Source organism: Saimiri boliviensis, chromosome 1 (assembly GCF_048565385.1).
Source record: "Saimiri boliviensis isolate mSaiBol1 chromosome 1, mSaiBol1.pri, whole genome shotgun sequence".
NCBI classification, from domain to species: Eukaryota; Metazoa; Chordata; class Mammalia; order Primates; family Cebidae; genus Saimiri; species Saimiri boliviensis.
The window spans coordinates 27316896-27344763 of NC_133449.1; the positions used below are offsets into that span (position 1 = coordinate 27316896).

Sequence of the window (27868 nt, forward strand, 5' to 3'; positions counted from 1 at the left end):
CAAAAATTTTTTCCCATTCTGTTGGTTGCCGATTCACTCTACTGACTGTTTCTTTTGCCGTACAGAAGCTGTGGAGTTTGATTAGGTCCCATTTGTCTATTTTGGCTTTTGTTGCCATTGCTTTTGGCGTTTTGGTCATGAAGTCCTTGCCTATGCCTATGTCCTGAATGGTTTTGCCTAGATTTTCTTCTAGGGTTTTTATGGTGTTAGGTCTGATGTTTAAGTCTTTAATCCATCTGGAGTTAATTTCGGTGTAAGGTGTCAGGAAGGGTTCCTGTTTCTGCTTTCTGCACATGGCTAGCCAGTTTTCCCAACACCATTTATTAAACAGGGAATCCTTTCCCCATTGCTTGTTTTTGTCAGGTTTGTCGAAGATCAGATGGTTGTGGGTATGTTGTATTTCCTCTGAGGCCTCTGTTCTGTTCCATTGGTCTATATCTCTGTTTTGGTACCAGTACCATGCTGTTATGAACAGATACTTTACAAAAGAAGACATACAGGAGGCCAACAAACATATGAAAAAATGCTCATCATCACTGGTCATTAGAGAAATGCAAATCAAAACCACATTGAGATACCATCTCACACCAGTTAGAATGGCGAGCATTAAAAAATCGGGAAACAACAGATGCTGGAGAGGATGTGGAGAAATAGGAACACTTTTACACTGTTGGTGGGAATGTAAATTAATTCAACCATTGTGGAAGACAGTGTGGCGATTCCTCAAGGACCTAAAAATAGAAATCCCATTTGACCCAGCAATCCCATTACTGGGTATATATCCAAAGGATTATAAATCATTCTACTATAAGGACACGTGCACACAAATGTTCATTGCAGCACTGTTTACAATAGCAAAGACCTGGAACCAACCCAAATGCCCAACGATGATAGACTGGATAGGGAAAACGTGGTACATATACACCATGGAATATTACGCAGCCATCAAAAACGATGAGTTCACGTCCTTTGTAGGGACATGGATGAACCTGGAAACCATCATTCTCAGCAAACTGACACAAGAGCAGAAAATCAAACACCACATATTCTCACTCATAGGCGGGTGTTGAACAATGAGAACACATGGACACAGGGAGGGGAGCACTACACACTGGGGTCCGTTGGGGGAAAATGGGGGAGGGACGGGGGGTGGGGAGGTGGGAAGAGATAGCATGGGGAGAAATGACAGATACAGGTGAGAGGACGGAAGGCAGCAAAGCACACTGCCATGTGTGTACCTATGTAACAATCTTGCATGTTCTTCACATGTACCCCCAAACCTAAAATGCAATAAAAAAAAAAAAAAAGAAATAAACTTACTTGGGAGGCCGAGGCGGGTGGATCACGCGGTCAAGAGATCAAGACCATTCTGGTCAACATGGTGAAACCCCGTCTCTACTAAAAATACAAAAATTAGCTGGGCATGGTGGTGCACACCTGTAGTCCCAGCTAATCGGGAGGCTGAGGCAGGAGAATTGCTTGAACCCAGGAGGCAGAGGTTGCGGTGAGCCGAGATCACACCATTGCACTCCAGCAGCCTGGATAACAAGAGTGAAACTCCGTCTTAAAAAAAAAAAAGAAAAAAAGAAAAAAAGAAATAGACTTACAAAATTGTCAGGGCTTAACAAATCAGAAATCCTTAGGACATGCCAGAAACTCAGATAACTGAGTTGGTGTTGCAGTCTTTAATCCAAAATCAGTGTAGGCCAAGCTCGAAACTCAGGCAAGGATTTCCCATTGCAGTCTTGAGGCAGAATTCCTTCCTCTTCAGGAAACCTCAGTAACTGCTCTTAGGGCCTTCAACTGATTGGATGATGCCCACCCACATAATGGACGTTAATCTGCTTTAAGGTGTACTAATTCTAAAGATTAAGCACATCTGAAAACTACTTTCACAACAACACCTAGACTAGCTTTTGAACAAACAACTGGGCACATAGCTCAGCCAAGTTGACATGAAATTAACCATCACAATCCTATGTTTTCTTCTGAGAGTTTTATAATTTTACAGCTCTTACATTTAGATCTTTGCATCATTTTGAATTAACTTTTGTAGATGGTGTGAATTAAGAGTCCAACTTCATTCTTTTGCATGTGGCTCTCTAGTTGTCCAAGCACCATTTGAAGAGACTGTTATTTTCCTATTGCATGGTCTTGTTACCCTTATAGAAAATCAATTGATTTGTAGATATAAGCATTTATTTCTAGATTCAATTTGATTTCATAGATCTATATGTTTATCCTTAGGCCAGTACCACACTGTTTTGATTACTACAGCTTTGTAAGTTTTAAAATCAGGAAGGATGAGTCCTCCAACTTTGTTCTTTTTCAAGATTATCTTGACTATTCAGGGACCCTTATAATTCCATATGAATTTTATGACCAACTTTTTCATTTCTGTCAAAAAGGCTATTGAGATTGTGATAGGGATTATTCTGACTCTGTAGATTGCTTTGGGGAATATTGCCATTTTAATAATATTAAATATTCCAATCCATGAACAAAGGATGTCTTTCCATTTATTTAGGTCTTCTTTAGTTTTTCAATAATGCTTTGTACCTTTCAGTGTACAATCTTGCACCATCTTGATTAAATTTATTCCTGAGTATTTTATTCTTTTGGATGCTAAAAATGGAGTTGCTTTTATTAGCTCTAATAGGTTTCTTTCAGATATTCTGCATGTAAGATACGTCTTCCATGAACACAGTTTTACTTGTTCCTTTCTGATTGGATGGCTTTTCTTTTTCTTGCCTAATTGCTCTGGTTAGAACTTCTGTACAATTTTAAACAGATGAGACTTCACTGGGGCAGTGGTCCTGACTTCTAGACCCACTGGGGTGAAGGACCTGCTCTAGTGTCTCTAGTGGGCAGGAGTTCCACCCCCAGGGCTTTGCCAGGTCCACACAGCTTTGGGTAGAGGTTGTCTAACCTGTTGAAAGTGAGGCAATGGTCCCCCTTTTCGAAACTGAGGTGTCAGCCCTGATGATCTCGGAATTGCCTTCCAGGTTACTCTTCCCTTGTCTTCAAGAGTAGTGTATGTTTGTGGCTGAAGAGCTCTATGGTCCTGAATTGTAAAATTCCAGAAGACCAACAGCTTTCCCTCATTCCCTCCCATCTCCTGCTTCTTCAGTTCAACCTGGCAGTTTTCCTGCTGTGGTGACTGATTGACTGATTAATCCATGTTTCACACATATACTGATCCCCTTATTGAAGGGTCACTTGGCCACCCCTTTAGTGTTCTCTTTGAATACACTCTCCATTTTTTTTTTTTTTTTTTTTTTTTTGCAATACGAATAGGCTGAGAATTTTTCAAGTCCTTAAATTCTAATTCTTTTTTGCTCAATAATTCCATCTTCAAGTCAATTCTCTCTTCTCACACTTTACTATAACATGAGAACCAAGGCACTTCTTCAAAACTTTACTTAGGAATCTCATTAGCTAAATATCCAATTTTATGACTCACAAGTTCTACTTTCCATAGAACACTGAAACATGAACAGAATTCAGCTAAGTTCTTCACTATTTTACAAGGATCACCATTTCTGTTTCCAATAATAAGTTCCTTATTTTCCCTGAGACTTTGTCAGAATGGCCTTTACTGTGCATATTTCTACCAACATTCTGTTTGTGATTACTTGTCTTAGATATTCTCTAAAAAGATGAAAGCTTTCTCTACAACTCTCCTCTTTTCTTCCTGAGCTCTCAGCAGCATCACCCTTAATAGTTCATTTCTGGCAATGTAGGCTTTTTCTAGCATGCATCTCAAAACTCTTCCACCCTCTACTCATTACGCATTTTTTGGTGTATGTTGCTGCAGCACCCTCACCTCTTGGTACCAATTTCTATCTTAGTCCATTCAGGTTTCTATAATAAAATATCAGAAACTGGGTGGCTGACAAACAACAGAAACTTCTTTCTCACAGCTCTCGAAGCTGGGAAGTCCAAGGTTGGGGTGCCAGCATGGTCAGATTCTGGTGAGGTACTTCTTCTAGGTTGCAGACTGCCAACTTCTCACTGTTTTTACATGGTGGAAAGAGTGAGAGCTATCTCTGGAGTATTTTTTTTTTTTTTTTTTTTTTTTTTGAGACAGAGTCTCTCTGTTGCCCAGGCTGGAGTGCAGTGACATGATCTCAGCTCACTGTAACCTCTTCCTCCTAGGTTCAAGCAATTCTCGTGCCTTAGCCACTTGAATAGCTGCGATTACAGGCATGTCCCACCACACCTGGCTAATTTTTGTATTTTTAGTAGAGACAGGGTTTTGCCATGTTGGCCAGGCTGGTCTCAAACTCCTGGCCTTAAGTGATCCACCCGCCTCAGCTTCCCAAAGTTCTGGGATTACAGGTGTGAGCCACCGTGTTCAGTCCTCTGGAGAATTTTTTGTAAGGACTCTAATTCCATTCAAGAGGGCAACCCCTTATGACCTAATCACTTCCCAAAGGCCCCATCTACTAATACATTTCATTAAGGGTGAGGATTTAGACAAAGGAATTTTTGGGGGGACATAAACATTGTCCCCCAATGGATCCATTGCAACATCCTTTATCATGCTAAGGAAGTCTCCTTCTATTTCTATGGTTATGTTTTTTATCATAAATCATTGTTGGATTATGTCAAATGCTTTTTTTCTACATTGATTTATATGATCTTGTGAGTTTTTTTCTTCTTTATGTTATTAATGTGGTATATTAGAGTGGTTTCTTTTCTTTTCTTTTCTTTTTTTTTTTTTTTAGGAAGGAACAGGTGATTTATTTGGATGGGAGCAAGGTGACATAGTTCTCTAACAGCCAAGCTCATCTAACAAAGAGAAGCTCTGCCTTTATATAGGCTTACAACTCTAGACATTACACAAGAAAGGGTCTTGGGTTTATAGTTTTAGAAATTACATGTGAAAGAGTCTTGGTCCATGGAGTAGGTATGGGGTCGGGATTTGATCTTAAGTAAAAAGGATGCCTTCTAGAGAGATTCCCCCATACTATGCCTGCTATCTGTAGGAAGGTGATTAAGGAGGCTCCAGTAGGCCAGCCTTTTCTTCTATTGAAATGCAGTGTGGAAGCCAAGGGGAAGGGGATCCTAGATGCTGTGTCTCTTTCCTCAGAAGCAAGATGCAAATACACACACACACACACACACACACACACACACACGATTTTATTTATTTTCTCACTGTCACTGGCCTACTGCACTTAAACATTTCCATCAGACTCAAAAAATAATTTTAAGGCCGGGCGCGGTGGCTCACGCCTGTAAATACCAGCACTTTGGGAGGCTGAGGCGGGCGGATCACAAGGTCAAGAGATTGAGACCATCCTGACCAACGTGGTAAAACCCTGTCTCTAAAAAAAAGGAAAAAAAAAGGAAAAAAAAAAATTTCATTTCAGAAGAAAGAAAACATTTTACTTATTTTAAATCTTTTACTTATTAAGAGTTTTTCTTTTTTAGAAAAGATATAGGATCTTGCTATGTTGCACAGGCTGATCTCCAATTCCTGGCTTGAAGCAATCCTCCTGTCTCAGCCTCCTGAGTAGCTGGGACTATAGGTATACCACTGCTCCCAGCTTGACTTTTTTTATTTTACTGTAATGGAATGTGTTTTTATTCACCCATTGAAAAGCCTCTGCTACATATTAACATAAACTTGTCACTAATAAATCCTTCCTTTTTTTTTTTGAGATGAGTCTCGCTCTGTTGCTCAGGCCGAAGTATAGTGGTGAGATCTTGGCTCACTGCAACCTCTGCCTCCCGGGTTCATTCTCCTGCCTCAGCCTCCTGAGTAGCTGGGATTATAGGCATGTGCCACTAAGCCCAGCTAATTTTTGTATTTTTAGTAGAGACAAGGTTTCACGATGTTGGCCAGGCTGATCTCAAACTCCTGACCTCAGGTGATCCACCCACCTTGGCCTCCCAAAGTGATGGGATTATAGGTGTGAGCCAAAATAACCAGCCACTGATAAATCCTTCTTTAAGTAAGAAAATAATATAATATGAGCATAACTTTGCCTGAGTTTTGATGTCCTGGAGCCTTGTTGTTTCACATATAAAGTGCAGGTCAGCAAAAATTAAAATGAGGTAATATGGTATAATGGGCTTAACCCAGTAAGGGTACAATAAAGAATGGCTATTACTTTAACATGAATTCAACTGAAATCCTGATAGGGCAACACCAATAACAAAGTTACCCATATAGCTTAAAAACTGTTCTTTGTCATCCCCTCATCTACCCAGTGGGAATGAGAGCTAGCCTGTTAGGCTGCTTCCAGGACCACTGAAGGCTGGGAATCAACCATGCTATATCCTCTCATTTAACAGATGGGGAAGCAGAGGTCCAGGGAGTTTGGGAAACTTGCCCACAAAGGGGCTACTACTCTGTGGCTGCACCATGTCTAGGAACAGGGCTCTTTTTATCAACATGACTATCTCTTTCCTTTATATGCCCCTTCACGTTTACAAGGCACCTCCTCAGCTCCACGATTTTGTTTATTATGCTGTATCACTCAGCTCATGAAAATGGCTTTTTTCCCTCCTTTCTTGTCTTTGGAAGATTTTTTGCATTCTTGTAGCAGCTCATGCCATACTAACCCTTAAAGTAAAAAAAGAAAAAATATATATGTATGTATACACACACACACACACACACACACACAGATATGTGAATATGTGGAAGAAACAGCACTAGGTCTCCCTGGACAACCCAGTGCAGGACACACCCTGGCAGTCACAAAGTACAAGTAAGAAATGGGCTTCTCATGTGAGTTGCTTTCGATATTTCAATACTCAAGAGCTCAGAAAGGCTTACACTTTGAAAGAAGCCAGGGAACGTTTGCAGACTATATATGTATCTCATTTTGAGACAGAACAGTGAGCAGGTTGACCAGCTGCTTTTCATGTACTTCTTGCAGTAAATCCTTCAAAAAATGAAGAGTTAAGACAACTCATTTCTTCTCCTGGAATTTTTCCTTCTTCTTATTTTGCTTTTCTAAAGGTTAACAACCTTAAAAATATTTAGGTAGAGTCATAAGACATTATAAAAGATAAGGGATGTCATGTGAGGGAAAAAATCAGACAATTCAAAAAAATCTTCAGTAGAAATTAAAAATCAGAATTTGGGGGCAAAGTAAGAGGCACCACATTCTTTCCACAGAGCTGTGACACATAGTCCAACTGTCCTGAAAAACACGAATGAAAAAAAAAAAAAAAAAAAAAAAAAAAAACCAGAAAAACAGACCTCGGCTGCAAGCTGGGGTCTTAGCCTGACAGCGTTTAATGTCCTTAAAACTGGGCTGGGCATCAAGCATCTTTTCCGGAATAGGCCAATGAAGACAAGTCCAGTTTGGTTTTTAAGGCTTTAGTGAGCTCTGTGGCCAGCAGCTCATGGAGGGACACGCCGTCGTGGGAGTATACCCAGTTTTTCCCAGTCCAGTCATAACGCTTGGGTCTACTGGATGGAGAAGATAGCCAGATTTGCTTGTTTGGCGTCTGCTTGTTGATCACGTAAGTTCCTAGATCTCCACCCAGTTTAACAGTTAAGACACCACTCCCAAAGGAAACATCATAGTCTTCAAATGTGTATGGCTTGTCTGCAAGGTCTTCAAAAAACTCTACTAAGGAGTCCAGCGTTTCCTCTGCTAGTCTTTCATAGGTGGTCTCATCTAGAGAGCCTGGGTGACCCAAAGTTCCCGTTTTCCTCAAATTCATCAAATAGACACTCTGCTTTTTGACATTCTGAATCTGGTTGAGGCCACGAAGATTCAAACTGGCGTGGCGGGACGCGCAGGCCTCTGCGATTCCGGTGGGCAGGCCGCGGCGGGCGCAGAGCTGGGCCAACTCCCCAAGCCGCGGGGCCCGGGTGACGGTCTGGGCCTGGGCCGGGCTGGGGGACGACGGCCAGAGTAGGAAGCCGGCGGCTGCGCGGCGGCCGAGAGTCCACATGCTCGGTTTATTTTCTTATGTTGAAAAACCTTTGCATTCTTGGGAAAAATCCTGTTTTCACTATTTCTATTCAACATTGTTTTGAAAGTTCTAGGCAGACCGATTAGGTATACTATGAATAGTTTGCTTTTCTTTGACTGAAAATTTCTCTATTCTGCCTTATATTTTGAAGGGTAGTTTCACTAAGTATTAAAGTCTAAGAGCCGTGTGCTATGGTTCATGCCTGTAATCCCAGCACTTCAAGAAGCCAAGACAGAGGGATTACTTGAGGCCAGCAGTTTGAAACCAGCTTGGGAAACATACTAAGATCCTATCTCTCCAAAAACAAACAAACAAAAATGCTGGATGTGGTAGTATGCACCTGTACTCCTAGCGACTCAGGAGCCTGAGACAGGATGATTGCTTGAGCCCAAGAGTTTGAGGTTACACTGAGCTGTGATTATGCCACTGCACTGCAACTTGGGCAACAGAGAGAGACCTGGTCTCTAAAGAGAAAAAAAATCCAGGTAGGCAGTTGTTTTATTTTAGCACATTAAGGGATGTTATTCTATTGTTTTCTGGCTTCCAATATTCCTAAAAGATATAAACTATTCATCTTATTCTTCTTTTGAATAAAATGTGTCTTTTAATTTTGCCTGTTAAGAGTCATTGTGTGGGTGTTCAGCATTCTGTAATGTACTTAAGTTTAGGATTTCTTTGTCTTCATGAAATCATGCTGCTTCATAACACTTCTCGAATCTAAGGCTTTCTCAGTTTTGGAAAGCTCTTAGCTATTCCCTTAAGAAAACAGACTACTTTTTTTTTTTTTTTTTTTGAGACGCAGTTTTGCTCTTGTTACCCAGGCTGGAGTGCAATGGCGTGATCTTGGCTCACCGCAACCTCCGCCTCCTGGGTTCAGGCAATTCTTCTGCCTCAGCCTCCTGAGTAGCTAGGATTACAGGCATGCGCCACCATGCCCAGCTAATTTTTTATATTTTTAGTAGAGACGGGGTTTCACCATGTTGACCAGGATGGTCTCGATCTGTTGACCTCGTGATCCACCCACCTCAGCCTCCCAAAGTGCTGGGATTACAGGCTTGAGCCACCGCCCCCGGCTTAACAGACTACATTTTAAAGCAGTTTTAGGTTCACAGAGAAATTGAGCAGAAAGTACAGACAGTTACCATATACTCCCTGACTTTTAACTTTCAAATACTGTTTCCACTCACCTTTCTGTCTGGGACTCCTATTCTGTCTCCCTTTCTTTCTGGGACTCCTATTACTGTGTCCCATATGTCTGTTGGCTCTTATATCTATTTTCTTTCCATGCTTCATTATGGATATTTTCTTCAGACATTTCTTCAGTTGTGTCTAATCTCTACCCCTTTCTGAGTTCTTTATTTCTTCTGTTCTACAATTCCCATTAGATTTTTTTTCTTTTTTCTTTTTTTTTGTTTTTAGTTCTTGGCCAAAATTATCCATCTTGTTATCTAATTTCTTGTATGTTTAAAGCACACTTTAAAAACCATGATTTATTACTCCAATATCTGGATTGCCTATGAATTTGTTTTTATTCCCCAGGTTTATCTCTTAGTCTTCAATCATTCAGTCTTGTCTTCTAGTAAGCAAGGCAATGTTTGATTTAATATCAGAGAGTTTATATATAAATTTGAAGTGAAAAATTCAAGGTTCTGGATAAAGTTACTTTCCTCCAGAGAGTAGAGCTATTTTAGCTTCTGGCAGTCATTTAGATTAGGGATCATCTCAATCCAATAACAGATTGAATTTATCAGAGGCTGAGCTTCCATTTTTGAGCCTGGTTTATTTCAGGTTTATTATCTACTTTATCAGACTAGCATCTTCCACTATTTAGCAAAAGTGCCCTGGCAATCATGCTGATCTCACTGATGTTCCCACTTGCGTGAAATACTCTTTCTTCACCTAAAAGTCTTGTGCTGATTCTTTAAACTCCAGTACAAATGCAACTTCTTGAGTAATCCTTCCCTTCTGCCTTAGGAAATTAATCACTATTCTCTATATTCCCTGACATTTATGTTTGTTACAGTATTTATGTATGGTTATGGGTGCCAACTCTTTCAATATCTGATACATGAGATGTATCAATATCTGATATCTAAAAGGTGAGATGTGCTGTTAATAAAGTCTCTAACCTAGAACGTAATCTGATTTTCTTTTTGTGCTTCTCTAGACTTCAAAGCACCATAGACGGAAAAAGATCCAGAAATTAACAGGTTAGAATGATTCTGTCCTTCACTCTTCAGTTCCATGTTAATGACAGACCAATTACGGGTCTGCCTTATGACTCTAGCCTTAAATAGCAGGAGGAGGGAGGTTGGAAAAGAGGATGTAAATGGAAGAAGTGTGCTTCTTCTAGCATCTCCATGGCTAAAGAGATGTATGTTAATCTGCCATAAGATTAGAAAAAAAAAGAGCTGTATGTATACAGCTCCATGGTTCCTTTCCTCATGCTTCCTCTCCTCGGCTCTTTTTGTTCAAATCCCAAGGTATTGGGAAGGAAACTTGGTGAGATTGTAGAATGGACAAAGGGTAACTACCAAGAGTTTGGTGAGGGAAGTTTCCCTCTCTTTTTCTCCCTACCATAGATACTGGATAGACTCTGTTGGAGGAAAAGATATGTATCATGGCCTCTCTTTCCCCTACTCCCACTGCTTATTACTATGATTATTCCTATTCTTCCCAATATATATAGCTTACATCTACTGTATGATGAACGCAGCGTGTATGATAGAGGCAGTGTAGTTTTTTGAAAAGTCTTGAGATGGGTTAAGTCTGAGATCTACCACTAATTAGCTTCATGATCTTGGGCATAACTTCATCTTTATTCCCTTATCTGCAAAAAGAGCGGGTCGGACAAAATGATGTCGATAATCATGATGCTGATAGATTCTTCACCTCTTCTCCCAGATCCACAGTGGGAAGAAACCCTCATGATGACCTGCACTGAAGCTAACCTGACGTGGTGAGTAAAGCCTGTCTTCAGCCAATTCTACTGACAAACTCTGTGAAAGTTAGAAGTAAAGTACATGGTACTCTGTTTTACTTCCTTCACTATGATAGCTTTCTCTTTTCTAAGTTAAATCTCTCTTACTGTTTTCCTTACTGGTATTTTAATGAGACTTCAATTATATTGACATACAGTGTTGCATCCAGTGTTTCAGAACTCCCTGGGGACTGGACCCAGGAATATATACTCTGGTCAATGGAGCGGAGTCTTCAACAGATCTTCCGACACCTGGAAAGCACAAGGTCAGGCATTGTAGTTTGGTAGAGGTTTTAAAAAGGAGGAAGGAAGGGGAGGAAGGAGGGACGGACAGAGTTCATTTTGTCTGTGGAGGAAGTTCTGGGTTCAAACTGGTCGAAGGGTCATTTCTGGGTGGAATGGGAACAGTTTCCTCCTTTTGTCCTGGTGGAGGAATTCTTTCTATAAGTAACTGATGCTGGGGAAAGAAACTTTTTTTTTTCAATTCTCCTTCAGGTCAAAAATATTTTGCATTTGAAATGGCCACTTTTTTCCTTTTTCTATTTCAATGCAAATGGAAATATTTCTCTTTATTTCTTAGAGCAAGGCTTATGGAACAGGATTTGCCTGAACCACAGGATACAATTTCTTCCTCTACCTCCTCTGTTCTTTTGGCTCAGAAGACTGTTCTACACTGTTGTGACTATCAGAAAGCAAAACATTCTATGGACCGCAGCATCTCCTTTAGGTCATCATGCAGTAACTCCAGTCTGTCTCATCTTCCTGTCTTTTCTGAAGGAACAACTTGGGAATGCCAGAGCCATAGTTTACCTATTTCCCACAAAAAGCAGCCATCTGTATTCGGGAACCGAGGCACAACCCTGCCTCCTTTTCGGCTATCAGAGCCCCAGAAATCAAAACTTTTTCAGAATTTGACAGATCTTTCACCCTTACAATCTCAGAGCTCTTTTATCAACTCTATTTCTGAGCCTCAAAATATCTGCGAACAAAAAAGGAAAATAAAAGATGAGAGAAGGAGGAAGAGTCATTTGACATCAAATCATGAGCCAAATTCTGTTTCCAAGGAGAGACCACGACTTCCAAGGTGGGCTCCATTCAAGCTCTCTCCTTCGGTCAGAAAGGAGCTAGAAGGACACATGTCTGAGAAGGTTTTCACCTTGCGGCAACAAACAGTACCTTTACCTGTGAGGAAATCATGGGCGATGCTCAATTATTTAACTGAAGTACGAGGAGGAGTTGCTGAATCAAATAAACTCCAAACTCAGTTATCTATGCCCATTCATCAAAACACTGAGCAAAATATTAACAAAAATTCCCCAGACCTTCCATCATTTCTGCTGCATGTGAATGCTGAAGTGGGATCTGGAACAAATAGCACAGAAACAAAACCTTCACAGTCACTTATCTCAGGCAAGCAGTTACAACCTGGGGATGGCCCCCAAATCCTTGGATCGAAGCCTTTAGTTACATCAGTGGGCACTCTACCTCCAAGAAGTTTAGGAGTTAATGTGATTCCAGAGGAAATTGCTTTACTGAAGAAAGAGCCAAAACACATACTAGAGCTTAGTATAGAGAAGAGGGTCATAGGTTTTCCAGAAAAAAGGATAAACCAGCACAAGACACAAGTGACTAATGTGGACTTGACACCAAGTCTACCATATCAAGTCAAGGACAGCATAAAGGTAACTCCATTGGCATTACTTCGGGTCATGGATACAATGGGGATGATCCCAGAATCACATTCAGAATCCGTGGGTTTGTTCCCACAGCTGCCAAGTCAAGTTGTGAAACCAGTGGAAACTATGAAAACAGTAAGCATTACCCCCAAACTACCAAATCAAGTCATTCAGTCAATGGAGGCAGCCCCAAGGCCGAAGCACCAAGTTGTGGAATCAGAGAGGATGGCTACAAGATCACTGAATCAAGTCACAGATAATGAGAAAGTAACTCCTGTAGCACTGCTTCAAGTTACGGATTCTATGGGGATGATTAACAAATCACATCCACATACAGAATCAGTGGGAACGACTCCAACACCAAAACATCAAGCCATAGAGTCAGTGAAAATGAACACATTATTGAGCCATCAAGTCACAAAACCAGAAAAGATGAATCTAAGGCCACAATGTGCAGTTATGGAAACTGTGGAAATGATGCCAGGGCCACAGCACAAAGTCATGGAATCAGCTGGCAAGACCTCAGGATTACAAAGTCAAGTCAAGGACCAAGGAAAGACTATTCCAGGGCCAATATGTCAAGACACAAAATCATTGGAAACGATCTCAGCACCATTACATCAAGTCACGGACTATGTGAAAGTAACTCTAGTAGCACTATTACAAGCCATGGATTCCATGGGGATAATTCCACCAGCACAGCCACATGTTACAGAATCTAGGGGTTTGACGCCACCTTCACAGTTGCAAGGTAGAAGATCTGTTCATCTGGTCCTACCACCAGAGTTTCAAGATATAAACACTGTGGAGTTGACCCTAAGACCACCAATGGAAGATACAAAATCTGTGGAGTTGGCCCCAAAGCCATGGTTACAAGATGTCAGATCTGAGAAGATAGCCCCAGTACTATTGTTTGAAGATGTGAAAACTCCTCAGATGGTAGAATGTAGGAGGTTAATTCCTGAGACACATGTGCAAGGTATGAAATATGGGGAATTGACCAAAGGGACACAACTTCAGGCAGTAAAAGCTGCAGAGATGAGCTCCAAACCAAATCACCAAGCCACAGAACCTGAAAGATTGACCCCATGGCGTCAAGCCTCAGAATCTGTAGAGATGATCTCAGAGCTAGGATATCAAGGAAAAGAAGCAAAGTTGACCTCTGACACTTGTCACCAAGTGGAAAAATCTATTGGGTTGATCCAACCATCTTTAGGAACTACCCCAGGGCCACTGAGCCAAACTTCAGAATCTGTGGAAATGAGCTCAATGCCATTCCAAGACACTCTTAAGACAATGCACCAACTTGGAAAAGCAATAGGGGAAATTCCAGTATCACAACACACAACAAAAGAATCTCTGGATTTGATACCAGGGTCAGAGATACAAAGTGTGAAATCAGAGGTGTTGACTACAGAGCCACAGCCCCATGAAATGAATTTTGTTCATTGCAATCTAGGGCCATGTTCAGAAGTTATTGAGTTGTCAGAGACAACCCCCACATCAGAACATAAAGACACAGAAACTGTGGGGTTGGCATTGCCTCAAGTTGGTAAGACCTGGGGGGTCATCCCAGTACCACCACATTCAAAAACAGGAGTTTTGGAGTTGACTCCAGGACCAGGCATGCAATATGAGAAATCAGAGCCACTACTGCAAAACTTGAAATCTGCAGAGTTAACCAGTGAGTCATCTCCATTAGTGATAGGATCTAAGTTAATTACAGAACCAAAACCACATGTTATGGACCTGACCCCAGGGCCACAGATCCAGGGAGGAAAGTCTATGCAGTTGGATCTACAGTCACAGTTGCAAGACGTGAAACATGTGAATTTAATCCAACAGTCAACTACAGGAGTGGTAGAATCAGAGGAGATGACACCAGAGCTACCACTACAAAGTATGCCATTGGAGGATTTGGCTAAGAGGGCAGAGCTCCAAGATGTAAACTCTGTGGATTTAAATCTAGGCTCATGTCAGCCAAGTGTCAAATCTTCCGGATTGACCCCAGAGCCACAGTTCCAAAGCGTCAGATTTTCAAAGGTATTTCCAGGACCACTTCTTCAAGGAGAAAAACCTGTAGATTTAATCTCACGACCCCTACATTATGGTGCGAAATCTGATGAACTGACCTCAGATTCCCCAGTTCAGGACATCAAATCATCAGATTCCATCCCGGACCTAACACATCAAAGTGTCAAATTTGTACAGCTGACTCCAGAACCACAACATCAAGGTATGAAATCTGTGGAACTAAACCCAGGACTAGGCTTGCAAGATGTCAGATTTTCTGATTTGATCCCAGGGTCAAAGCAGCAAGGTTTCAAACATACGCAGATGACACCAGGAGCTCAGCCTGAAGATATAAAGTCTCTAGGTTTCATACCAGAGCCATCTTTGCAGTTAAGCCAAGGGCCACACGTTGAAGACATGAAATCTGTTCTGTCTACTGAAGGATCCCAGTTTCACAGCATGAAATCTGTGAAACTGACCTCAGAACTACCATTTCCAAGTGTAAAATCTGAGGAAGTAAACTTAGGGCCTTGGCAGCAATATCTCAGATTTTCTGAATTGACTTCAAGGCCAAAGCTGCAAGCTGTCACATTTGGGGATCAAACTCCAGAATCAGCATTTCATAGTGTGAATTCTGTAGAGGTGGTTTCAGAGTTAGGGCTGCAAGATTCCAAACTAGCAAAGATGTCTCAAGGAACTCAAAGTATGAAACAGGAAGGGCTTTACCCAGAGCTGCAGCTACAAGATGTCAAAATTTTTGATTTAGTACCAGGAACTCAACCTCAGGGTGTGAAATCTTTAGAGTTAAACTCAGGGCCACAGCTACGATGTGTACAATTTTTAGAGTTGACCCCAGGGCCAAAGATGCAAGGGGTACCGCCTATGGCAATGGCTCCAGGGCGAGAGGGGCAAGGGGTTAAGCCTGAGTTGTTAGTACCAGAGCCGCTGTTTCAAGATGTAAAATATGTAGTAGGCAATCAAGTGCCAAGCCTTGAAGTTGAAGTTTCCAGTAAATTAGTCTCAGAGCCACAAATGCCAGATACAGAATCCATGGAGTTGACTCCGAAGCCACAGTTGCCCAGTGTAAATCATTCCGAGTTGACCAGAAAAACACAGTTACAAGGTATGATATCTTCTGGATTGATACAAGGACCACAGTTCCAAGATGTAAATCCTGTGGAGGAGAGCCCAGTCTTAAAACTTCAAGGTTTCAAATCTGAAAAGCTAACCCCAGAGCCACAGCTAGAAGATATGAAATCTGTGGAATTAATCTCAGGGCCACATTTGGGAGATATGAAAACTAGGCAGTTAACACCAGAACCAGAATTGGAAGATGTCAAATCTGTGATGTTAACCCCAGAGCCACAGGCAGGAGGTGTAAAACTTGAGGAGGCAACCCCAGGCTCAAAGCTCCAGTCTGAGTTGCTGACTTCAGGGTCACAGTTAGAAGATATGAAATCAATGACCTTAACTCCAGGACCATGCCTGGAAGGGATGAAATCTGTGGAAATATCTCCAAGTCCACAGCTGGAAGGTGGGAAATCTGTGGCGATAACCTTAGGGTCACAGAGAGAAGATGTCAGAGCTGTGGAATTCATCCCTGATTCGGAGCTTCAAGGTGTAAAATCTGTTGAGTTGACTCCAGGTTCAAGAATTCAAGATTTTAAAACTGAGGAGTTGGTCCCAGGTACACAGCTGCACCATATGAAAGCTGCAAAATTAAAATTTGGGCTAAAGATGCAAGGTGAGAAGTCTATGGCTTTTGTACCAGAGCCGTTGCTTCAAGGGGTTAAATCTATGGAGATACTTCAAAGGCCTCAGCTACAAAGTGTGAAGCCTGAGGAACTGACTTCAGTGCCACAAATGCAAGATATGAAATTTGTGGAGATTACTCCATGTTTAAAGCTTCGAAGTTTAAAATCTATAAAGGAGACTCAAGATCCACATCTGCAATGTGTAAAATCTGTAGAGTTTGCCCCAAGGCAGAAAAGACTGGTAGTAAAATCTGTGAATGTGACCAGAGGACAAGAGTTTGAAGAAGTAAAACGTGTGGATTTAGCCCTAAAGCAACAGTTTCAAGCACCTGTGGATTTAACCGTTGAGCTGGAACAGGATGGTCAGATATCTATAAACTCATCAGAGCAGCAATGTGTGAATTTTGAGCAAGTAAAGAGACAGTCTGAGTCAGAAGGTGTAATGTCTTTGGAGTTAATTCCAGAGTCAAAATCTGAAGGTATAAAATCTGTAGACCTCAAGTCTGCCCTACAGTTGAAAGGTATAAAATCATCTGAATTGACTCCAGAACCAAATATGCAAGATACGAAAGCTAAAGAGTTCAAACATGAACCACAGTTGCAAAGTCTGAAATCCCCCAAGCTGACTCCAGGACCACAGTTGTACCAAGCGAAACCCTTGGACTCAACTGCAAAGCCACAGCTTCAAAGTGTGAAAATTGTGGAGTTAAACAAAGAGCCAGAGCTTGGAAGAATGAAATCTGTTCAGTGGATAACAAGACCTGAGTTCCAAGGTGTAAAGTCTGTAGGATTAAATCTTGGGCCACAATCTCGAAGTGTCAAACCTGCAGAGTTGAAACCTTCCATACAGTTGGGAGATATGATAGCATCTAAATTGGTTCTAGCACCAAAACTTCAAGGTGCAAAACCTGTGGAGTTTAACCTTGGGGCACAGTTGCACTGTGTGAAAGCTCCTGAGTTGTCTCAAGGACCACAGCTGCAAAAAAGGAAAATTCCAGCATCAACCTCAGAGCCACAACTTCAAGGTGTGAAAACTGTGGAGTTAAACCAAGACTCACGGCTTGGAAGTGCAAAATCTGTGCGGTGGATACCAGGACCTGAGTTCCAAGGTGTAAAAACTGGAGGGCTGAATCTTGGTTCACAATCTCCAGGTATCAAACCTGCAAAGTTGAAATCCTCCATAGAGTCAGGAGGTATAAAATCATCTGAATTGACTCTAGGGCCAAAAATTCAAGGTGCAAAACCTGTGGAGTTTAACTATGGGCCACGGTTGCAATTTGTGAAAACTCCTAAGTTGTCCCAAGGACCACAGTTGCCAAAAGGGAAAATTCTGGCATCAACCTCAGAGCCACAGCTTCAAGGGTTAAAAACTGTGGAGTTAAACCAAGACTCACAGCTTGGAAGTGTGAAATCTGTGCAGTGGATACCAGTACCTGAGTTCCAAGGTTTTAAATCTATGCTAAAATGTGGTTCACAATCTCGAGCTGTCACACATGTAGAATTGAAACCTTCAATACAATTCAGAGATGTGAAGTCATCTGAGTTGACTCTAAGGCCAAAGCTCCAAAGTATACCACCTTTGACATCACTCCAGGAACATCAGTTGCCAGGGGTCAAAACTATTGATTTGAAATCTGGGTTACAGTTGAGAAGTGTGAAATCATGTGGCCCAATTTCAACATCAAAGCTCCATGATATAAAATCTATGGCATGCAAACCTGGGCTTCATTCGCAAAATGTGAAATCTTCTGAGTTGACCCCAAGACCACAGCTGCACAAAGTGAAACCCTTGGAGGCATATCCAAGAACACAGCTGCAAGATGTGAAGTCTCTAGTGTTTACACAAGAGCCACAGCTTTCAGGGGTGAAATCTGGAGTATTAAGCCAAGAGCTACAATTACAAAGTGACAAAACTGTAGCGCTCAACTTCTTACTACACTTGAAAAGTACGAAATCATCAGAGTTGGCTCATCAGACAAAGCTTCCGGGTACGAAACCTGAAGAGTTTAGCTCTGGGTCACAATGGCAATGTGTCAAATCTTCTAAGTCGGACCCTAAGACAAAGTCCCAAGACATGAAGTTTATAGAGTTAAATTCCAGCTCACAGTTAAAAAATATCCCACATTCTGATTTGACCACAAAGACCAAGATTCAAGGTGTCAAATCTACAGACTTCAAACATGGGCCACAGTTGCAAGGAGTGAAATCTGAATCGATATCGAAGACAAAGCTTCAAGAAGTGAAATTAGTGGAATCCAACTCAGGCTCACAGTTGCAAGATTTAAAATCATCTAGGTTGATCGTGGGTATAAAGCTTCAAGACATTCAGTCTATGGATTTCAGTTCTGGACCACATTTACCGAGTGCGAAATCATCTGAAATGATTCCAGGGGTGAAGCTTCAGGGTGTGAAATCTATAGACTTCAAACCTAGTCCAAAGTTACGAAGTGAGAAATCTGATTTGACCCTGGGGAGGGAGTCTCCAGGTGTGAAATCCGTAGAGCTGGAATCAGGCCCACAGTTACAAGATATAAAATCTTCTGATCCGATCATGGGTATAAAACTTCAAGATGTAAAATCTGTGAAGCTCAGTTCTGGACAACACTTTCAAGGTATAAAATCTTCTGAGGTAACCTCAGGGACAAGGCTTCAAAGTATGAAATCAATGTATTTTAATTCTGGACAACAGATACAAGGTGAAAAATCTTCTGAGTTGATTCAAGGAACAAACTATGAAGATGTAAAATCTGTAGAATACAGCCATGGTCCAAGGTTACAAGGTGTGACATCTTCTCAGTTAACATTAGAGACAAAGCTTCCAGTTGAGGAATCTGTGGAGTTCAACTCAGGCCCACAGTGGCAACATATGAAATACTGTAACTCAATCAAGGGGACAGAGCTTCAAGATGTAAAATCTAAGGAGTTCAGTTCTGAATCCCAATTGCAAGGTATGAAATCTTCTGAAGAGATCCCAGTGACAAAGCTTCAAAAAGTGAAATCTGTGGGGCTCATGTCTAGGCCAATGCAGCAAGATATAAAATCTTTTGAATTGTCTCTAGGTACAAAGGTACAGAATAGGATATCTCTGGGGTTAAACTCAACCTCGCAGTTACAAGATAGAAAATTGTCTATGTTGACACCAGGGATACACCATCAAGGTGTGAAATGTACAGAATTCAATCCTGGGGCAAAGTTGCAAGATATGAAATCTGGGTTGATAAAGCTTCAGACAGTGAACTCTACAAAAGGCAACCATGACCCAGAATTGCAGGTTGCAAAACTCTCTAAGTTGGGCTTGGAATCAAAGATTCACAGTGCGGCACCTTCTGAGTTCAATATTGAAAAGCAGCAGCAAGATGAGAAATCTCATAAATTGAATTCATGGCCAGACCTTCAAAGTGTCAAATTTATGGTGTTCAATCCTGGGCCACATTTGCAACATAGAAAATCTTCAGAATTATGTACAGGGACAAAGCTCCAAGATGTAAAATCTATGAAATTCAATCTTCAGGAACAGTTGCAAGGTGTGAAATCAGATTCTGAGTTGCACTTTGGAACAGGGCTTCAAGGTATACAATCGTTAGATTTTGAGCCTGGGCCACAGCTGCAAGGAATAAAATCTGACAAGTTGAATCCTGGGCCTGAGCTTCAAGGTATGAAATCTAAGATGTTCTGCCTTGGACCACATTTGCAAGATGTGAATTATTCTGCATCCATTCCAGAGCCACCACCTCAGTGTGTAAATTCTACTGGGTGCAACCGTGGGCCATCTTTGCAAGGTTTAAATTCTTTTGTATTTATTCCAGGCCCTAAACTTCAGTGTGTAAGTTCTAATGGGTTCAACTCTGGGCCAAACTTGCAAGATATGAATTCTTCTGCATCCAATCCAGAGTCAACACTTCAGTGTGTAAATTCTGTTGAGTGCAAACCTGGGCCACATTTACAAGGTGTAAATTCTGCATCCATTCCAGCACCTAAACTTCAGTGTTTAAATTCTAATGGGTCCATCCTTGGACCAAACTTGCAAGGTGTGAATTCTTCTGTATCTAGTCCAGAGCCTCCACTTCAGTGTGTAAATTCTATTGAGTATATTTCTAGGCCAGATCCACAAAGTGTCAGTTCTTCTACATCCATTCTAGGGTCCAAACTTCAGTGTGTTAATCCTAATGGGTGCAATCCTGGGCCAAATTTGCAAGGTGTGAATTCTTCCGCATCCACTCCAAAGCCACCACTTCCGTGTGTAAATTTTATTGGGTGCAATCCTGGGCTGCACTTACAAGCTGTAAATTTCTCTGCATCCATTCCAGGGCCAAAACTTCAGTGTGCAAATTCTACTGGGTGCAGCCCAGGGCCACATTTGCAAGGTTTGAGTTCTGCATTCATTCCACAGCCACAAGCTCAGTGCGTAAATTCTACTGGGTGCAACCCAGAGCCACATTTACAAGGTATGAAATCTCCTGAATTAATTCCAGCTTCAAAACTTCAAGGTATGAAGTGTTCTGAATTGAACCCAGGGACAGAAATTCAAAGTGAGACATCTATGATGTTCAACCCTAGACCACATTTGCAAGATTTAAAGTCTGATTTGACTCCAGGGTCAAAGTTTCTATGTGCTGCACCTATGGAATGCAACCCTGGGCCACAGGAACAGTGTGCGAATTCGTCTGAGTTGAATCCAGGGCTAAAGTTACAACGTATAAATTCTGTGGATTGCAAACTTGAGCCACACTTGCAAGGGGTAAAATCAGGGACAAAATTTCAATTCATGAAATCTGAGTTGCATCCAGGGCCAGAGCTTCAAAGTATAAAATCTGTTGTGTTCAGATCTGTGCAACATTTACAAGATGTAAAATGTGAACTGACTTCAGGGACAAAATTTCAAGATGTAATACCAAAGGAGTTCAACTCTGGGCCACAGCTGCAAGGTATGAATTCTTCTGAGTTGAATTCAGAGTCAGAATGTCAGTGCATAAATTCTATCAACTTGAACCCAGGGCCACAGATAAAAGGCATGAAGTCCCCTGAATTGAACTATGGGTCAGAATCTCAAGGTCCAAGATCTATTCTGTTCCATCTTGGACCACACTTGCAAAGTGCGAAATCTTCTGAGTTAACTCCAGCAACTAAGTTTCAAGGAGTCCAATTTTGGGGGAAGCACCTTGGCTCACAGCAAGCTGTGCAACCTGCATTCACTTTGGGTCCTCAGATAAATGATATGAAATCTGAGTTATTTTCACCAGAGCCACTGCTTAAAGATGTAAAGTCTGTGGAGATAAATAAGCAGCCATTGCTTTACGACACAAATTCTGTGAAAATGATTTCAGCCTCTGAGGTGCCGGACTTAAAATATGAGGTATTTACACTACAGCCATGTTTTCAAAAAGCAAAATCTGTGGAGTTAAAACCAGAACCATATCCTCAAGGTATGAATTCTGAGGAGTTGCATTCACACCTCAGGCAGCATAGTGTGAGATCTACGGTACCTGTATCAGAGCCATGTTCTCAAGATGTGAAATCTGTGAAGTCAACTCTATGGCCACAACCTCAAAGTGTAAATTCTTTGACATCATGCTTTAGGTCACAATGCGTTAAATCTGTGGCCTTTGCACAGAAGCCATGTTTTCAATATATAAAACCTATGGAGCTGACACCAGGGGCCCAAGAGCAAGGTATAAATTATCAAGAGTTGATTTCAGGATGGCAAGATGTGAAATCAATGGTGTTGGAACCAGAGCCAACTAGGAAGTTCCCATCAGGACCATTGTTGACTAGTGTCAGATTTCCAAATTTGTCTCCAGAATCAGAGAAACAAGGTGTGAAATCTTTGAAGTTTACTCTAGAGCCAAAGTTGCAAAGGGTAAAACATGGGAAATTGTCTTCAGTGTCTCTGCAGCAAACTGTAAAATCTGTGGAATTAGGACAAGGGCCACTGCTTCAAACAGTGAAATATGGGGAGCAAACTCCAAGAACAAATGATCAAATCATGGCATCCTCTGAAATAATCCCTAGACTGGGGCATCAGTTTGCAAAATATGCAGAGATGATCTCACAGCCAAAGTATCAAGTCCCTAAATCTGCAAATTTGATTTCAATACCAATTTATCATGCCACAGAATTTTCAGAAATGGCACAAGGATTGGCACATAAAGGCATAGATCCTATAGAGATATCTGTGGGGTTGACCCCAAAGCTAACAGGTAGAGCCACAGAATCTTTAGGGATGCTGCTGCAGCCAGATCTTCAAGTACCAAAATTTGTTGATCTGACTCCAATGCTAAGGGATCAAGGCTCAAAATTCTTAGGATTAACTCCAGAGAAAAGCCACCAAATCCTAGAAACTATGGACATGCTCTCTCAGCCACAGCCCCAAGTTAAGGATTTGCAGGAGTTATATATAAAGCCACTGCAGCAAATTGTGGAATCTGAAAGGATTACCCCAGAACTCAAGCGTTACTTTACAGAAGCTATGGGGTTGACCACTGAGGCAAGGATACAAGCAAATGAATTCTTTGGAATGACCCCAAAGCCAACAAATCAAGACTCTGGATTTGCAGAGAGATCCCCAAGGCTCTGTTCTCAAGACTTAGAACCTGTGGAGGTGATCTCTCAGAAAAGATTGCAAAGGGAAGAATCTGTGGTATTGATTCCAAAGTCATTACATCACGTCCCAGATTCTGATTCAAGGATGACACCTGGGTTAGGACATCAGGTTCCTGAATCTGTGGAGTTGACTTCTGAGTCAGAAGTGCAGGTAGAGAAAACTTTGAAATTAACTCCCAAATCACAACATCAGGAGAGATCTCCAGAGATAATATTAGGGTTAGGACATCAAGTCCCTGAATCTGTAAATCTGAGCTATAAGCAATGGCTGCAAATGGAAGAATCTTTAGAGGTGCCCATGAAGCAAACAAGTCAAGTTATAGGACATGAAGAATATGCAGAGCTCACCTCTGAGGCATGGCCGCACAGGGAGGTATCAACGGGGCTAACAAAATCAAAGAATCAAAGTATGAAATCTCCAGGGACAACCCCAGGACCATTGGATCAAATTGTAGAATTTATGAGGATTAGTCCAGAACCACTGGATCAAGTCACAGAATCTGCAAGTACACAGCTTCATGTTGCTCAGTCTGAAGAGGTAACCCTTGTAGATGTCCCAAAAGTTGTTCAGTCTGAGAAAGTGGCCCCTGGACCACCATTTCAAGTTGTAAAGTCTATGACAATACCAAGTCCAACCCCTCAAGTGGTAGAATATATTGAGGTGACTCCAGAACTGCAGGATGTGAGACCTTCAGAGCTCCCCTCAGGGCCATGGTTACAAGATGTGAAATCTAAGAAATTAATCACAAAACCAAAACACCAGATTGTGGAAACAATGGAGTTGACAGGGTTTCAAATTGTAAAAACTACGTTAATCCCAGGGCTACACCTTCAAATTGTAAAATCTGAGGAATTAGCACCAGGACCAATTCCTCAAGTTGTAGAACTGATAGGAGTAGCCCTAGAATCAGGAATTGAAGCAATAAATTGTGTGAATTTACTTCCAAGGCCACATCTTCAAGAACTAATAGTACCTGTAGAATCAACTCTAAGGCCACATATTCAAGTGAAATCTGAAGAATTAACCTCACAGCAAACATCTCCATTTAAGGAACAGACAATATTAACTCATAAACAAGGACTTCAGGCTGTGAAATCTACAGTGATAAAAATAGAGCCTCCTAAAGTTATGAAATCTGAGGATTTGAATCTAGGACAGGTGTGTCAGAATAGGGACTGTGAGAAGTTAACATCGGAAGAGTTTCAAGTGAGGACTGACTTCTCTAGGTTCCTACAAAGCTCTTCAACCTCACTTATTTCAAGCTCTCTCAAAACAGCATCTGAATTTGGAGGACTTTGGGATTCTGGGATACAGAAAGTATCCAGAGCTTTAGATGTAAAAAACCTTGGGACAGATATTTTGCAGCCTGAAGAGACCTATCTAGACCCTACTATGATGCAATCTTTAACTTTTCCCTTGGGCCTTCATAATCAAAGCTCTGATAAGACAGCTAACATTGTGGAAAACCCACGTCCTGAGATTCCAGGAGTCGATGTCATATCTAAACAGAAAACTAAGAGGAAGCAAATGGAGGAGCTAGAGAACTCACTTCAGAGACATCTGTCACAAAGCTGGAGATCACTATCTAGGACATTCCGCACAGAATCAGGGGTTCAAAAGTCCCTCATCAAGTCTTTCCTGGGCAGACAACACAACATCTGGGAGAGTCATGCCTGGAGGCAGCGACTACCAAGAAAATATCTCTGCAGTATGCTAACGCTGGGGAATGTTTTAGGGACTACTATGGAAAGGAAGTTTTGTTCTCAAACATCTCTAGCAAAAAAAGCCACTGCAGATACCTGTCAGTCTATTCAGAATTTATTTGGGATTCCAGCTGAACTGATGGAAGCTTCCCAGAGACTCCCAGAAAAGGGTCCAGTTACTATTTCTCAGCCTTCAGTGGTCAAAAACTACATTCAGAGACATAGGTCAATGGCCTTGAAAATGTGGACACGTGGCTCCACATCTTCCATAATACAGCAATACTCTGGGATGAGAGTGGGAATAAAGAAAACAAGCTCAAGGTTCAGTGGTATATCCCAAGAAGTCATTCAGCCTATGCCTGTCACATGTGCAGGGGGCCAGCTTCCTGTCCTGGTAAAGTCAGAGTCTTCCATCAGCATATTTTACAACAGAGAAGACCTTGTTCCAGTGGAAGAAAGTGAGAACTCACAGAGTGATTCCCAAACAAGGATTTTGGAGTCCGAACACTCCCTCAAGCCAAATTATCTTCCCCAGAATGACTTCTCAGAACAGCTCCAGTTGCTACAAGATTTGCAGCTAAAAATAGCAGCAAAACTCTTAAGGAGTCAAATACCCCCTGATGTGCCTCCACCTCTAGCTTCAGGTCTAGTCCTAAAGTACCCCATCTGCCTACAGTGTGGCCGATGTTCAGGATTTAACTGCCATCATAAATTACAGACCACTTTGGGGCCTTATCTTCTGATCTATCCACAGCTCCACCTTGTAAGCACTCCTGAAGGCCATGGTGAGATTCGGTTGCACCTTGGCTTTAGGCTGCGAACCAGGAAAAGACCCCAAGTCTCAAAGTATCATGAAAGAGATAGACCCGTCATACGGAGAAGTATGTCACCGTCACAAAGGAAAGCTAAAATCCATACTCAAGCTTCCAAGAGTCCTGCTTCCACAATAGATTTGCAGTCTGGGTCCTCCTGGTCCCCTGCTCCTGTACAAGTCTACCTCAGAAGACAACGCAGCAGCCCTGACCTGGAAGGAAAGACAATAATTAGAGCACCTAGACACTATGAATCCACTCAGGTTCACACCCTATCAGAGAGTGACTCTGAAAGCACTCAGAATGAGGAACGGGCTAAAGTGAGAACCAAAAAGGCCTCTGGTTCAAAATATCCAATGAAGAGAATGACCAAGGCACTTAGAAAACACAGAAAGTTCTACACAAACAGTAGAACCACAATAGAGAGCCCCTCTAGGGAATCACCAGCCCATTTAAGAAGGAAGAGGATTGGAGCAGCTCAGACAAGTACTGCCTCCTTAAAAAGACAACCTAAGAAACCTTCCCAACTCAAGTTCATGCAACTGCTTTTTCAGGGCATAAAGCGGGCATTCCAAACAGCATACAGAGTTTTAGCTTTTGCTGGGCAGAAGCCTGGGGACAGGACAATCCCAGACAATTTGTGGGCAAGCAAAAACTATTATCCAAATCAAAATGCCAGGGACTACTGCTTACCCAGCAATATCAAAAGAGACAGGAGGTCAGCTGACAAGCTAAGGTCAGCAGGCTCAACCGTGAAGCAGGACGACATATTGTGGGAAGGGACAGACCAGTGCAGTTCAGCTCAACCGCCAAGAAGACCTCACTCTTTCCAACCCAGACCTCTTCGACTGCCCAAACCCACAGGTTCCCAAAGTGATATCACTTTCCAAGCTGCCTCAGTGGAGCAGCCTCTGGGAACTGTCCAAAAGGACAGTAGAAGCAGATCAAAGAAAAATGAAATCTCCAGCCAGGAGTCTAAGAACTTGCCCACACCAGGAACCAGAGTTCAGGCCCAAGGAAGAAATCTACCTGGTTCCCCTGTGAAGAGAACCTGGCACCGACACCTTAAAAAGAAACTCACACACGAGGAGCAAAACCACCCCAGCTTCTATAGGGAGAGAACCCCACCCAGTCCTTCTGAGAGAACCGGTCATAACCGCTCTTGGAGAAACCATCACAGTCCCTCTGAGAGGAGCCATTGCAGTCCCTCTTGGAGAAATCACCGCAGTCCCCTGGAAAGAAGCCATCACAGTCTCTCTGAAAGGGGCCTTCACAGTCCCTCTGAGAGAAGCCACTGTAGTCCCTCTCAGATAAATCATCGCAGTTCCTCTGAGGGGAGCCACCACAGTCCCTTGGAGAGGAGCCGTCACAGTCCTTCAGATAGAAGATTTCACAGTCCCTCTCGGAGAAATCACAGTCCCCTGGAGAGGAGTCGTCACAGTCTCTCTAAAAGGGGCCGTCTCAGTCCCTCTGAGAGGAGCCATCAGAGTTCCTCTGAGAGAAGCCATCGCAGTCCCTCTCGGAGGAGCCATCATAGTCCCTCTGAGAGGAGCCAACGCAGTCCCTCTGAGAGGAGATGTCACAGGTCCTCTGAGAGGAGCCACCGTAGGATTTCTGAGAGATGCCACAGTTCCTCAGAGAAGAGCCACCGCAGTCCCTTGGAAAGAAGCCGTTACAGTCCCTCTGAGAGGAGAGGACACAGTTCCTCTGGGAAAACATGTCACAGCTCCTCTGAGAGGAGCCACTGCAGTTCCTATGAGAGAGCCCATCACAGTTCCTCTGAGATGCGGCCAGGGAGGCCCTCTGGGAGGAGCCATCGCAGTCCCTCTGGGATGAGGCCAGGGGGGCCTCATGGGAGGAGCCATTGCAGTTCCTGGGAGAGAGTCCATCACAGTCCCTCTGAGATGAGGCCAGGGAGGCCCTCTGGGAGAAGCCATCGCAGTCCCCTGAAGGAGAGACTCAAGCACAGTTCCCCTGGGAAGAGGTCCAGCCCTTTCAATGATGGAACAAGTCTCCTCAGGACCACACACAAAAATTCCAAAGCAGGGCAAGTGTGGAGGCCTGAAGCTACTCACAGAGGCGAGATCCACCCCTGTTATTCATTGTCTCCCTCAAGTCTTCACCGTGCTGCCCTTTCCAGCCTTCTTTCCTGCTCAGCCATTGCCTCCAGTTCCTGCGCCCCCAGCGTGGAAAGGCTTCCATGTCTGTCTACTGGGGGTGGCCTGTGAGATTCATCTGTAATTTCTCTAATAAAGCGGCAGTAACTGATCTCCCTGTGCATCTAGACTGAGGCCACTGGGCGGCTAGGTGGGGAAGGGAGGGTGGTGGGACACGAGGAGTTGTGCAAAGGTTCGGAATGAGAGCAGGGGTTTTAAGGCCGGG

At 42.5% G+C, this 27868-nt stretch overlaps 2 protein-coding genes across 2 annotated transcripts; one reads left to right on the forward strand and one right to left on the reverse strand.

The window, feature by feature from the left end:
* Positions 1-7278: 7278 nt before the first annotated feature.
* LOC101028037 (frataxin, mitochondrial) lies at positions 7279-7926 on the reverse strand. The gene has a single exon (XM_003941542.4). The coding sequence runs from the start codon at positions 7924-7926 to the stop codon at positions 7285-7287; it is 642 nt and encodes a 213-aa protein (XP_003941591.2). The 3' UTR covers positions 7279-7284.
* Positions 7927-9432: 1506 nt separating this feature from the next.
* SPATA31H1 (SPATA31 subfamily H member 1) lies at positions 9433-27714 on the forward strand. The gene is made up of 7 exons (XM_039480037.2): positions 9433-9486; positions 10115-10157; positions 10852-10906; positions 11098-11193; positions 11508-20149; positions 20651-21295; positions 21794-27714. The coding sequence occupies exons 1-7, from the start codon at positions 9433-9435 to the stop codon at positions 27712-27714; spliced, it is 15456 nt and encodes a 5151-aa protein (XP_039335971.2).
* The last annotated feature ends 154 nt before the right edge of the window (positions 27715-27868 follow it).

What these genes read in the sequence shown, in the direction of transcription:
- LOC101028037 (XM_003941542.4), bottom strand. Translation starts at nt 7,926, where the DNA reads ATGTGGACTCTCGGCCGCCGCGCAGCCGCCGGCTTCCTACTCTGGCCG.
- SPATA31H1 (XM_039480037.2), top strand. Translation starts at nt 9,433, where the DNA reads ATGATTTATTACTCCAATATCTGGATTGCCTATGAATTTGTTTTTATT. An exon ending in CGACACCTGGAAAGCACAAG is followed by an intron (nt 11,194 to 11,507) that starts GTCAGGCATTGT and finishes TTTATTTCTTAG; the next exon opens with AGCAAGGCTTATGGAACAGG. An exon ending in CTCTGGGCCACAGCTGCAAG is followed by an intron (nt 21,296 to 21,793) that starts GTATGAATTCTT and finishes CATATCCTCAAG; the next exon opens with GTATGAATTCTGAGGAGTTG.